This window comes from Thamnophis elegans, chromosome Z, assembly GCF_009769535.1.
Source record: "Thamnophis elegans isolate rThaEle1 chromosome Z, rThaEle1.pri, whole genome shotgun sequence".
In the NCBI taxonomy this organism is placed as follows: Eukaryota; Metazoa; Chordata; class Lepidosauria; order Squamata; family Colubridae; genus Thamnophis; species Thamnophis elegans.
This window is the reverse complement of record NC_045558.1, coordinates 63,713,040-63,728,021: the sequence shown is the minus strand read 5'-3', so window position 1 is coordinate 63,728,021 and position 14,982 is coordinate 63,713,040. Positions and strand designations below refer to the sequence as shown.

Genomic DNA, 14,982 nt, shown 5'->3' with positions numbered 1-14,982 from the left:
TGGACTCCACCTTTGCAGATCCAGCCGAGGCACAAGAGGATGAATTGGTAGACCACCCCTGGGTTGAGTTTCAGGATGTTGCCCCCGGGGACGTGGACAAGGCCATGAGGGCTGTGAGTGCCTCAACCTGTGTACTGGACCCGTGTCCCTCCTGGCTGGTTACTAACAGCAGTGAGGTGACACGAGGCTGGATCCAGGCGGTTGTTGCCGCCTCCCTTCGGGAGGGGCACTTCCCCGCCGCACTTAAAGCGGCGGTGGTGAGACCCCTCCTGAAGAAACCATCCTTGGATCCAGCTGTACTCAACAATTATCGTCCAGTCTCCAACCTCCCCTTCGTAGGGAAGGTTGTTGAGAAGGTGGTGGCCTCCAGCTTCAACGGTCCTTGGAGGAAGCCAGTTACCTTGACCCCTTCCAGTCGGGCTTCAGACCTGGTTACAGCACAGAAACCGCTTTGGTCGCATTGACCGATGATCTCTGGAGAGCCAGGGATGGAGGCCATGCCTCCATCCTGGTTCTCCTTGATCTCTCAGCGGCTTTCGATACCATCGACCATGGTATCCTTCTGCGACAACTGCGGGAGGTGGGGGTGGGAGGCACTGTCTTACAGTGGTTCTCCTCCTACCTCTCGGACAGGTCGCAGTCGGTGTTAGTTGGGGGGCAGAGATCGACCCCTAGGCCCCTAACATATGGGGTGCCGCAGGGTTCGGTCTTATCCCCCCTACTATTCAACATCTACATGAAACCGCTGGGCGAGATCATTCGGAGGCACGGGATAAGATACCACCAATACGCGGACGATACGCAGCTGTATCTGTCCGCCCCGTGCCAACTCAATGAAGCGGTGGACGTGATGAACCGGGGTCTTGAAGCCGTTAGGGACTGGATGAGGGCTAACAAGCTTGTACTCAACCCGGAGAAGACCGAGTGGTTGTTGTGTTTCCCTCCCAATAATTTGGTTAGTGTTCCATCACTCAGGCTGGGGGGTCAAATTTTATACCCCCTCAGACAGGGTTCGCAACTGGACTCACAGCTGACCTTCGACCACCATCTGACGGCTGTGACCAGGGGGGCATTTGCCCAGGTTCGCCTGGTGCGCCAGTTGCGACCCTACCTGAACCGGGAGGCTCTCACAACAGTCACTCGGGCCCTTGTGACCTCTAGGCTGGAATACTGCAACGTGCTCTACATGGGGCTGCCCTTGAAGAGCATCCGGCGACTTCAGCTAGTCCAGAATGCGGCCATGCGAGTGATTGTGGGTGCACCTCGGTTCGCCCACATAACACCTATCCTCCGCGAGCTGCACTGGCTACCTGTTGATCTCCGGGTGCGCTTCAAGGTCCTACTTACCACCCATAAAGCCCTTCATGGCAATGGATCTGCGTACTTGAGAGACCGCCTCCTGCCAATTACCCCCTTGCGACCTATTAGATCGCACAGATTAGGCCTCCTCCGAGTTCCATCTGCCAGTCAGTGTCGACTGGCAACTACGCGAAGGAGAGCCTTTTCAGTAGTAGCTCCGACCCTTTGGAACGATCTCCCCGTGGAGATTCGTACCCTCACCACCCTCCAGACCTTCCGCACAGCCCTCAAGACCTGGCTATCCCGTCAGGCCTGGGGATAAAGATCGTAATCTGTCCCCACCCGAATGATGAATGTTGTGTTCTATTTTTACTTGCACTGTTTTCATGTTTATTGTTTTATTGTCTTGTATCCCCCTCCCTATAAATTGTAAGCCGCCCTGAGTCCCCTCAGGGAAAAGGGCGGCCTATAAATAATAAACTAAACTAAACTAAACTAAACTCTCTACCTTTTCCCATTGTCTAGTTTTAAGCTATTTATTCTAACCCCTGTCTCTTTTCCCCAGCTATCTTGCTGTTTCTCTCATTCCCTTTTCAAATATTTTAAACTGTTTTCCTCGTTTTAATTCCCTATTCCAAATGGTGAAATTCAATTTTTTTTTTTACTACCAGTTCTGTGGGCATGTCTTGGTGGGCATGTCTTGGTGGGCATGGCTTGGTGGGCATGGTGGGTGTGGCTTGATTGGCGGGTTAGGGGAAGGATACTGCAAAATCTCCATTCCCACCCCACTCCAGGGGAAGGATACTGCAAAATCTCCATTCCTACTCCACTCTGGGGCGAGCCAGAGGTGGCATTTGCTGGTTCTCTGAACTGCTCAAAATTTTCACTACTAATTCTCTGAACTACTCAAAATTTCCACTATCGGTTCTCCAGAACCTGTCAGAACCTGCTGGATTTCACCCCGCCCTAATCCCTATTAATTTAAATAATATATCCTTATTGTTGTTTTAGTTGTCTTAGGAGATGACAAGTTGAGTCTAAGGGAGGGGTCAAATACATCATAAGTCATGAGTCCCTTCATACCCACAAGAGATCTACGTCCAGCCTACCTTAATTTCCCCTCTCATCTTTCTCATGTTTCCCTTAATGGTCAGCTAGCCAGATTCTTGTTGATTTTCTTGCTTAAGCTAGCAATAAATCTTTATATCATTTGAACGGCCTGAATCTCCTATTTTCCCTGGCACTTGGCAGACTACCATCTGACTTTATTATACTGATTTATTTTTGAAAACGTAACTGTTATAATAGATAATTGTTATTTGGATTAAAGTGGCTGGACTGAAGAAAGACTATATCTGGCAGATTTAAGACTGAAGAGATCACACACTGCATGACTTAACTGAATAATATGTCACTATGGATTAGAGCGATTTCATGAAGGAAAAGACCACTGCTATCTATTTGTCATAGGATTTCCCTGAGAGGAAGTCTAATGTTATTGTGATTTTTTTTTAACTTTTTGCAATTTACATCTGTCAACTTTAATTTACAATTTATTTCCAATTTTTAAAAGTCAACTACTTCAGATTGTGTGCCATTATAATTGAACTTCATAAAAAGAAAGATCCTAGCATTATTTTTTGTGGTACAATTATGTGTCACTCTGCAAGTAGCCAGAGAATGGCTTAGTAGTGTATAAGTCAATCAGAGGTCATCTTACTAAAAGTCTCATCTAAATGCCACACAATTCAGAAAACTTAGCTTTTGCATTATTTTGCTTTACCTGATACCATAGGCTAGATGTGTCAAATTTGAGGCCCACGGGCCAGATACGTCATGTGCTGACCACACCCACCTCCAGTTTAGCAAAGGGGAAAAAAGTTGTGATACGTCGCAAGTTTGACACCCCTGCCATAGGCTTTACAAATAAGAACATATCTTTACCTTAACTGCTTGACAGCATTTGCAAAAAGGCTTCTTATTAAGTTGATTAAAATCTAGCACTAATTTATAATGCATGGTTTATATGGATGGATGATCAAAGACATCTCTTCTTAAAATGTTCTCAACTCAGAAAATTGCAGCAGAAGAAAGAAATGGGATCAATTGAGTAAACTCTTGCCTTGAAAACATTTTGCTAATGAGCCACCTGAATAAAGCTTGGACAAGAACACTGTGGGGTACCCTTTATTACGTTTATTTTAAAAAAGGAAAAATTAATTCTTGACAGTGCTAAATTTCAATGATAATGACTGTGGTCTGGAAAACAAATTTCCAGATATTTTTTGCCAGGAACTGTGGCTGGCATATTCAGATGCAAAGTGATAAGCTATACTGCTGCTGAAGATGCCAGCCAGAGTTTCTGGCAAAATGTTTGGAAATCTGTTCTCCAGACTATGGTCAGTAAATCCTAAAGCCCAACACCCCCAAACACTATTATCTGTGAAAGCTCATTGTAGTGAAATGTATTTTTTCTTGAGGATTACTCACCTTTTTACCAGAAGCCTGAAAGATTTTGATCAAAGAGCCAGAATTCCTATCTGTGCGGAATATGTACACCTATGAAGTTAAAAAACAATGTTTTATCTCCAATAAAATTAGATCAACTGATATAATTCATGCATATCAATGTGCCTATCATGCAACACTTTTTTGGGTAAGCAGTGTTATATGAAATGTAAAAAAGGCATAAAATATAAGAAGCCAAACATGATTAATGTTTAAGAATTTAGATGATAGATAGATAGATAGATAGATAGATAGATAGATAGATAGAGCAAGCAATAAAGCTAAAACAATTTTACACCAAAACAGTCATATAGCACTCCATACTATTTTATCTTTACAAACCATCATTCTTTCCACCACTGCTTCATTGATTCATACATTGCCCTTTATTCTAAAAAAAGTATCTTTTTTTCTTTTTTGATGAACTCTATCCAACCACAACTGTCTCAAGCATCCTCTTTTTCAGTTTTTAAAATATAATTTTGGGGAATTCAATCCTTTTATCTCAATGAACTTCTTTTTTGCTGGTCACTCATTTTACTATTCAATCACATTCATTCAGCCTTCATTCATTTTTGACTCTATATTATTTTGCTTAAACACATCATTTTGACTATATTCAATTTGATTTTATGTTTTTCCTGATATATTTAACTTTCACTTTCATATATGAAAACAGCAACATTTTATTCACAGCCATTTTTGTCTATCTCACCATTCATTCCTTGCAGCAATCCATTCACAGCTTACTACATACTGTCATTTCATCAGATTTCAATTCCTAAAATTCCTCTCTAGTCTCTCATTTCCAATATAAATTGTTCTACCTTCTCTAGTTTAATATTGATAAGCAATTTTCATTCACTTAATTTTTTCCTAAGCAACACAGCTACTTTGATCTTTGATACTTTACTTTTCATATCATTCTCCTCCCTGCATCTTATAATGTAATATTTGCTGAATATCATTCAGGATTATGGTTAAAAACAAGGCATCATGATCCAATCTGATTCAGTTCTAATGTCATTGCAATCATGCCTTACCCATTTATCCATAAATATTCTGAACAAACAAAGAAGATCTCATACTTGTGGCACTATCTGTTCAATATGGACTTCATGACTTCCCAATGTACAGAGAAAGGATACTTTTAAAGTTTCTTTATCAACATTTATTCAAAGGGGATAGGACAAAATTACTGAAATCTCAATCAGATTATTTTCCCATTTATAATTCAATTTATTTCCCAGCTTTCTAGGGTAGAAATGTTCTAAACTCGATGTTTTCTATTCATGGTTCCTATGAGAAATGAAGAGGATGTTCTCCTAACTGATAATAGAGGAATGCCCAGTTTGTTAGAATCCAATGTTCTCTACAGTGCCTTAAACATGCCTTAATAGCTAAATTATTATTTCCATAGCTGTCTTTTCCATCATACATTGCTCTTATTAAACAATCCATTTTAATTCTATTGTCTTTGAACAAAATATTACATATTCCCAACTTATTCACTTTATCATGCATTTGTTTCTCAGAGAAAAAGGGTATATATCTATATATAATGCATTTATTTACATAAAATATAATTATTTATTTTTATAATTAATTTATTTATAATTATATAAATTATACTTTATATAATTTGTATATGTATAAGGAGACATTTCCTGGCAGTGAGAACAATTGATTAGTTAGTGGAATCGCTTCCTTCCAGAAGTTGTGGGTGCTCCTTCACTGGAGGTTTTTAAGAAGAATTGCATAGGGTCTCCTGCTTGAGCAGGTGATTGGAGTAGAAAATCTCCAAGGTCTCTTCCAAATGTTATTCTGTAGAGAACAAAAATTGGTTTGTTGTAGGAGTAATGTGACGAATCACTCCTTCATACATACATTAAAGCTACATACAATTTTAATCCCTGTCACTTCTTGCACCCTTTAATTAGAATTCTGCCATACCCATTCCCAGATATATTTAACAAATGTAAGTCACATGGTTTTACATGTACTCTTGTTACTTTCTCTTTTCCAAAGAGGAAAAGTAATGGCATTCTTCCAATCATCAAGTACAAATGAACTCTTCATGCACACATTAAATGAGTCAGCTTCTTCATAAGCAATTATTATAGGACATCCAAGTTATTAATTCAGTGGCAAAAGATCAGAAGCAGCTGGTAGCATCTTTTTCCATTAATAAATTTTGTTAAAAACCTTAATTTTTGCAGCTCACTTTATCATTCAGATGATAAATAATAAAAATAATGAAGTAAGCACAAAATATCACATTTATGTCTTAATATTAAAAAATTGGTCATGAAAAGTGATACCAGATGCTATAAGCAAATTATATCAATATAGTTTGCTGTTTGAGGTACACTTACATTTCTCAACATTTATTATTTCTCTTTCATTTATTTTTTATTGGATACTAACACAATATATATTTCAATTACATTCTTCAACATATTATTTTTATACCCTTTTCTATACAATTTCCTCATCTTAAATCAAAGAACATAGAACAAAAGAGTTGAAGGGACATTGTCTCCAAGTCCTGCTCCAGCAGGAGACCCTATGCTACTTCAGATAAGTAGTTGTCCAGTCTCTTCTGTGATTGAGTACCCACAACTTTTGAAGACAACTCATTCCACTGGTTGATTGATTGTTCTCACTATCAGGAAATTTCTCCTTAGTTCTAGGTTGTTTCTTTCCTTGGTTAGCCTCCATCCATTTCTTCTTAGTGTGTTTTTTTTCATTAAATCATTTCAACACTTTTTATTTTGTTTCCTCTCCTAGAGGCTAATTAAGACCTTTTCATCCAGTGCCATCTTTTTAAAATGTCCATCAAACTTGTTTTGCATAATTTCTCTCCTTTTCAGTGTTCTTTCCTTTCATTGAGTATTCTACACACTTTATAAAATATCTTTAATTTTTTACATCAATATTAATCTTATATAAATTCTCAATCACATCTTTTTCATTTTCTGTACCATAATTCTTTTCAATCTGTTCCCAACAATTTCCATAGCCTCTTTCAGTTTCCATCTAGTCTCTTGACAAATCAATTTAACCTCCCATGCCCATTTTTGGTCCCAGGAGGCTTCAGAGAGGCCTGCTAGGCCCAAAATGGGGGGTGGGGGTCATGCATTCATGCGGAGGGCAGGGGAGCATGGGGGGAGTCACATGTGCATGTGCGGGGGGGACAAGGGGCAGTGTGTGTATGTTGTGCATGCAATGCATTATGGGTGTGGGTACATTGTGCACGTGGTTGTGCTATGTGTGCTATTGTGCACACAGTTTCGGCAACAACAACAAAAAGGTTAGCCATCACTGATATATACTTTTCCAAGTATATATGCATGAGTAGTATTATGCTCTCATTTTTTCAATAAGCAATTTTTAACAGAATGTACACTATATGGTCATCATCTCATTAATTTTTGAGACTTGAGTGAGTAGAGCATTCACTAAAGTTTGCTTTGCTGTTTTCCTTATGCATTTATCCATGAAAACCAATAGAATTTTTTCCCCTAGATCTGATGCATTTTGAAAGTTACACAATTTTCTCTAAAACTCCTGACTTTTCCTTTATTACCATTCACTCAAGAACAATATGCAGCCATGACTATGTAATGGATCCCTATTTCACACATATCCACAATCTAGAAGATGTCAAATCATAGTTTCTGTCAAACTATATCTATATTCCTCAATTCTAAAGATTTGGCTACTTTCATTCAGACTTATTATATCATTCTCATTTTTAGTTTCACAGTTATATGTTGTCTATTTTTCCTCAACTCATCTGTATTCTTTATGATTTACTCCTCTTGCGTACCGCAGTCTTCCAAATTACAACTAACCCATATATATTAATCTCTAACATCCATCATGACACTGGTTAATTAAAGCTTTCACAAAATGTATTTTAGTAAGATGGAGAAGGTTTAGATTAAGTTATTCAGCTCGGTCATTTCCATTCGCCATGCAGGATACCCTGTTAATAGTAAGCACAATCTAGTTTTACCACAAGCACAATCACATTAGTTTATGTAAGTTGGAATTCTAATCAAGAAACTATATTCCAAGCCAGGGCATTCTTTTTCACATTCTAACAAGGAGGTATCTGCAGTACACTTATATTCACTCAGGATACTAATTACAAAAGTGAGATATATTTAAAGACTAAGAATATACTAAACACATTACATGACTAAGTTTATACACAAGAAGACTGTCTTTCTGGTGTAAATGTTGATAATAATTATTTGTCATATATAAAATATTTTTCTCCAGAAAGCTTTAGTGCCTGAATTGTTGTGCTAGTTTATAGCTTTAATTGTTAAAAGTACAAACTAAAATTACAATTTCAAAATTATAGTAGATTTAGGTATTACAATTACAAATAATATTTGAAGATAGTAACAGCAATCTACTTTACAAGGTTAATGGGTAACCCGTGTTCAAAAAGTAATGATCTTATGTTTGGCATATATGAGATGTCCACTCAGCAGCAGTTGGACTATTTGCCAATTAAACTAAGCCAGAACTTCATATACTGGCCTACAATTCAGTACTTGCTCTTGACCTACAAAATATGATATAGAGCTTCACAGCTATCTTGCCTAATGTAGTAGAATAGCAATTAAACAGTTAGGCCTCCTTACATAGCTGATACAGCATTCCTATCCTGGATCATATATTGCAGTGTTCTATATTAAAGATCAAAATCCTTCCTCCACTTGGGGAAACATGTGGCTATACAAAGCTATAACATAGTTTGTTTTTGGCTCTGGGTGACGTAGAAATGGAGATCCATGAATATGTGACTGTACAGCAGTAAAATCAGTTAGAAAGTAAGGTTTGTGGTTAGCTTCCTGATTTCAACTGTGTATTTAATGAGATGTAAAAACATGGACTTGTTTTTGGTTTTCCAGTTTACTTCTGTGTTATGTTTCTGCCCTATCTAATCCATGAAAGCATCAGGCAATGGCAGTCAAAAAAGGGAAGGGAGGAACCCAAGATCTAACCACACCACTTTTATGCTTTGCTTATCTGAAAAAGTGATTCTGATTCATTTTAGGCTTGTTAAAAATGATTAAAATAAATTAGAGGTTAAATGTAGTCTTTGCACAACTATACAGACTGCATATAGTAGTGATTTTTATGCTTCAACTCACTCTAAAGGATGGAAATCTATGGATTAGGAATGTGGAAGTTCCTGATTAAAAATAAATTCTGCTAGAGTCTATGGAAAACTACTGCTAATTTGAATAAATAATATTGAGTTGGGTAATACAAAGATTTTCTAAATCTTTGGTCTTGATTACTGCCAAGCGTTCATAAAAAATGATTGTGTAGATGGTAGCCACAGCTTGAATTTAAAATGAATTGTGATTTTTAAAAAAGGAAGATTTCTCTATCTGCTGCTGCTAGAAAATGGGTGAGGAGATTCTCAGAAAAAAATGAGAGTAAGACAAGGAAAGACTTGAACAAGTGGGTATTGTTAATTATCCTCCTTTTGTTACTGGAAATAAAATATTTTCAGGAATGTTCTTCAAAATGCTGCAACCCCACACTTCTTCTCCATTTTCTCCTGGATGAACTATCAGTTGAAGTTTGATCAACAGCCAAACCTTTCCAACGCCTCCATCCTGGGGAGCTCCTCCAACGACGTCCATGGTCATCAGTTGAGAGAAGTGACCTGCTGCCACCGCATATCCTGAGCGGGGCATTTTTAGGGTGAAGAAGCAGAGAGAAAAAAATGACCAAAAATATCAGGAAAAAAAAGGAAATGGGGCCAAGGCTTAGGTCATCTATCTGGGTAAAGCATTTTTCCCCTTCTCTCAGAGTGGAAGTTAGAGTCAAGCAAAACACCTTCAAATTCTATAAGAGCCTTACTTTTCTGGAACAGGAAACTCACTGTTCCAGGTCTGAAATAACAAGCAAGTTTTATCTAAAAACAGGGACGTACAGTCAGGGGAGGCAGGGCCTCACCAGTGTCATGAAGAAAAGAAAAGAATAATTAAAAGGAAAAAGGCTAAGGTAGTTGCTGACAGAGTAACAGTGGATGACTCTGCTTAGTGCTTAACTGCAGTGGGAGGCGAGAGAACTATGGGCCTCCTTTACTCTAGCTTTATGATCACTTGATCAGAGTTAAGCAAGGGTTAAAAAGTGGAAAATTTCTTATGCAAAGGAGGCACGTGTTCTCTCGCCTCCTGTAGAGGGCATTTTTAGAGGCTTTTAGAGTTCTCTGGGAGCAACTAGCTCAGTCTGACTCAGAGCTCTGGCCTTTCATGAGGACAGGCAAAAGCAGAGTTGAAATCCTCTCTAAAACAGCTGGAAAAGGTGCATGTGTGGGAAGGGGGGAGGAATTCAAAAAGTTTGATTGCATGCAAAACCACGTTGCCTTTTCAAACACACACACACACACACACACACACACACACACACACAGCTGGATAAAAGTATATAACCCAAGCTTCACTGATTACGTTTGAAAAGACAACGTGGCTTCACCTGCAATCAAAGGCTCCGATCGGAAGGCAGCAGGGGAATGGGGGGGGTATGGCAGAGGAGCTGCTTTCAAGCCATTGGAAAATATATCAAATCCAACTTCTGTGTTTGTGTTTGTTTGAGAGTGAGTGAGTGAGTGAGGGATCCAACTTTTCTGTGTGTGTGTGTCTGTTTGAGAGAGGGGGAGGGAGGGAGAGAGGGAAGAAGGAGGGGGAGGGAGAAGAAAAAGAATGGGAAAACTTATTTTGCAAGGGGAAAAAATGCTGTCACTTTAAATCGGAACTGAGCATGCCTGGCTGTGGAATTCTGGGAGTTGAAGTCCATAAGTCTAAAAAAATTGCTGCCTCACCAGCCATCAAGCTCACCGCATGTCACTGTCTAACAATAAGGTGATAAATATATAAGGAGGAGACACATAAGAACAATAATTTAAGTCAGAAAAGGTATCAGAACAGTTGATAGTTATTACTGAACAAATTAAAAGCAAGGCAATAAAAGGGAAGAAAAGTACTAGAACTGAAAAGCAGACAGTTTTTCAGGTGTAAAATAGATAATTTCTACCACATTATTGATTAAATTTAATATTGCAAATAGCAGATGTTAGAAAAACAAACAACATATGGAATACATGGATAACCAAAGTTTTTCTCCAATTCCTAAAATACTATAATCCATGCTCCTCAAATGATAATGGATTATGAGAGATTAAAGTCAGTTATAAAGGAATTATTCACTTAGATCCAAGTGGAACAGCATAACTCACGTCAAAATATAGTGAATTAGAAACTTGGTTGACTTTACTGGGTCATTAAACAAGTTCATGGAGGTCAATGCTGTGACCTGATTCACAAAACAAAAGCTACATGGGAATCCATGTAGCTACAGCTTAAATTGTAACAAAGGTACAGGATTTCAATCACATTGTACTTTATGTATAAGCAATGATACCTCTAATTTCTAATGTTGTATGTGGAAAGAAACTGTTTTTTGTGCAACTTTTCCCAATCAAGTCAAAATTTGTGCATCACCATATCAGTAAATTGCAACTACTTGTAATAGTAACATGTTAAAATGTTTACATATTTCTCAGTGACAATATAGTAAATATAAAATATAATGGTATGTGGAAAAAGGGAATAAACCCAACAAGTCAATTTAGATTTAAACAAAATAAAATAAAATGTAGCTGAAAGAGGCAAAATATTTATTTGAAAGGTCAATAATATGATTTTATTTGCCTCTCTAAAATGACACATAATGAGACAGGAACACTCTTTAATGTTCAACTCCTTTTCCTTGTAAAACCATTATGTCATATTTGAAAGGCTCCTTGCTTCCTTTATACTATGAATTACAGGTCTTTTACCTGTATTATAAATATTAACTTTCATATTTTTTCAAAGAGAAAACCTCTATGTCTTTTAGAGCAATAGTCTTTTCTTCAGAAAAGAGGTCCACCACCTTTTCTTAAAAGTAGATGAGGACTTAACACACAAATAGTTAAAGAAAGCAGAGATTTGCCATATTCAGCACAACTGAGAACTGGACAGAAGTCATTAGAGGAATTAACATTTCTCCTGTGACAACGACTGCATTTTTAAATAGATGTTTCTAAGCCTTACTAAAAATAATGCTTACATTCCCCTATTACCCTAAGCATATTTTCATGGAACAATAAATCACTGAAAAGGACTTCTTTAAATCAGGATCATTTATTCATTTTCCAAACATGTAATAATGATTTTAACAAAGGCGCATATATATTTTGTAAATGACTTAGCATCAATCTTAGCTTCCCTTTGGGATTTGCAGTTGTCTAAGGGTACTAAGATTTTTCTGACACAGACTATTAAATCGTTCAGTCCAGAAGAAGTTACTAGATTGTTTTAATGTGCACATGCAACATTGTAGTCAGGGCTGTTAGTGGAAGAATTCCTGAATCCAAACTTTCCAGAGATGCAATTCCTGGATTTTTCACCTCTGAGAATTCCAAAATTCTTAGATTTCACTGGCTATACATTTATGCATGTGAGTAACTATTTACCAATAACAATTTGAAAATTGTTGTGCTTTGCTTACCTAGATATATGTAACGCTTGGCTATCATAGATTCATCTTTCAGTTTGAAATATGTATTATCAGTGAGATTCAATACTTTAATCGTTCCTGTCCAATAGTAAGACCCTGGAGCTCCCATGATAACCAACTCCTATCAAAAGAAGAGTTTTGTCATGTTAAATCTCTATAGTCAATGGAAATAAATATTTGAGATTCCTTATGCATAACTAAATCCAGAAACAGAAATATACAGGAGTCATGGGAACAAAAGTTCTGAAAATGTAGAAAAGAGTGTAATAGAATAATCTGCTTTTCTCCTACTCTACTCTACCCCATAAATATCCTGATCCTACCTGTCTTTCAGAAGAAATCCGGCTCTTCTTTCAGAACTTTGGACCAGAATGAGTAGAATCCCCATGAAATATTGTGTACTTTGATCATATTCACTCTTTATCATCTACTTGGTTTTAATTATATGTGCTGCTTTTGTATCTGTTGGTTTTGATGTTTTCTTCTAGGATTACAGGAAATCCACTTTACCATTGTAAAGTATTGTAATAGAATTGGGAAATTTTGCCACTGAGTTCCTCTGTTGCACTCTGCTACAGTCTCAATGTCGTATTAGATTTTGAACCACTCTTCCAATTTCCTATCAGCCTTTATATTGTAACAAGACAGGAACCACCACAGCAGGCAGAAAATTCTTTAGGATAAAATAAGTCTGCTTGTGTGCTCAGGATGTGCAATGTCCTGGTATGTACTGCCCATATCCCGATCCGGATGTAAACAAAGGAAGGAGGGAGTCACCAACCCCTAAGCCAATCATCAGTTTGAACCACAGGGGAAGTAAACACTTATTCTTCTTCAGAATTAATGTACTGATTCAAAAAAAAGTTTTATACATACAACAGAATTAAAGTTAAACATTATAAAAAAAAACTAAAATGCAACTTCTAACCTTTACATTTGTCAGTGAAAACTCATTTTGTACTAGACCAGTCAATTCTCCTTCCACAACTATGCTTAATTTATGTTTACATTAAATTTATATGCCACCATTTTCATTATTGAACGATTCTGGCATGTTAATCCTCTACATATAAAAGCATATATAAGGTGACCAGATTTTCAGATTGGTAAAGAGGGACATCTTTGCCCGGGGAGCGGGGTTGATTAAAAATTTTATACGGAGCAACAAAAATTTTCATACAATGCAAAAATAGTATTGTAATATTTTTTTTATTTCAACATAACTACAATTTACAAATATAAATTGTAACTGTTGCCAAACATCAAAAATTTGATCATGTGACCATGAGGATGCTGCAATGGTCGCTAAGTGTGAAAATGGTCGCTAAGTGTGAAAAATGGTCATCAGTCACTTTTTTCAATTCCATTGTAACTTTGGTCACTAAGCCCATTATACCACCTTTCTTGCCATAGTTCTTAAGTGAATAACTGCAGCTGGTATTTTGTATTTTGGATAGAATCTTTTTTTAAATAGCCTAAGACAATTTAAAAAAAGAATCCACACAGAATAAATTGAAGTAAAACATTTCAAACTATTCTTTCTATGCACAATATATTTCAAAGTATTGTGCATAGAATTTTTAAACATGGTTTCACTTCAATTCATTTTGGATAGAATCTTTTTTTAAATAGACTAAGACAATTTAAAAAAAGAATCCACACAGAATTTTAAAAAATCCTATGCACAATAAATAAAATATTATTTTAAAATACATTAAAAAAATAAAAGAAAAAAACCCAGCTCACTTACCAGCAGGCTTGCACTACAAGTCAACCCAGAATGATGTAGATGTTAATACAAAGAACTGAGCAAATTGAAATGGTGAAATTAGTCAGGGAAATATTTTTCAAAGAAACTTTGCCACCATTTTGGAGCAGACCTCCAACCTCCGTGCCCCTCCCCTCTGTAAAATCCAGGAACTAACACTCACAACCTCTAGCCAAGTGTTTCCTGAAGCTCTATAGTACTTGGTCATTTTTTCTTATAAAAGTGAGTAAAAGGGGCTCGGGGGGGGTCCGTTTTGTTGCTTTAACGTTTTAATATCTTCAATGAAAGTACTGAGACAGAGAGAGGGATTAGACAGAGTGTCTTTTGTCTTGCCCCGGTTAGGATTTCTTAAGCAAATCCACTGGGCATTCAACATGAAGCCAGAAAATCAGGACTTTTTAAAAACGGCCCTGGACACGGGACAAATTGTTATAAAGCATGACAATCCTGCTGAAATCAGGACGTCTGGTCACCTTAGGCATATATGAAATCTGTGCTCAGAAGTAGCAAGTATTGGAAGGAATATTGAGTTACTTATACAGAGTATATCATAAATACTAAGGTCTGGTAGTGAGAAAGAAGATTTCTATTTTTTTTAAAGCCCCCTTTGTCTATGTTCCTCAATTATCACAAGCCCTCACAAGAGTTCACATTCCTAAATCTTCTAAGCCAATGTTGGCAAAACTTTTCAGCACCGAGTGACAAAACGGGAGGGTGTGCACATAGGGGAGCACTAGAAACCAAAAGAGCAATTACCCTGCGCTTGCTGAGCTTCTGGTTTCTGGTATGCATATGCACACCAGTCACCT

At 37.4% G+C, this 14,982-nt stretch overlaps 1 protein-coding gene across 2 annotated transcripts in view; it reads right to left on the bottom strand.

Annotated features, from left to right (window-relative positions):
• The window catches only part of ITGA9 (integrin subunit alpha 9), a 615,138-nt gene that overhangs the window by 534,005 nt on the left and 66,151 nt on the right, over positions 1-14,982 (bottom strand). For both annotated transcript variants that reach the window (XM_032236787.1, XM_032236788.1), the window contains exons 6-8: positions 12,397-12,526; positions 9,438-9,523; positions 3,790-3,858 (exon numbers count right to left, since the gene is read on the bottom strand). In XM_032236787.1, the coding sequence (XP_032092678.1) occupies positions 3,790-3,858; positions 9,438-9,523; positions 12,397-12,526 (285 nt within the window). The remainder of the gene's footprint in view (positions 1-3,789; positions 3,859-9,437; positions 9,524-12,396; positions 12,527-14,982) is intronic.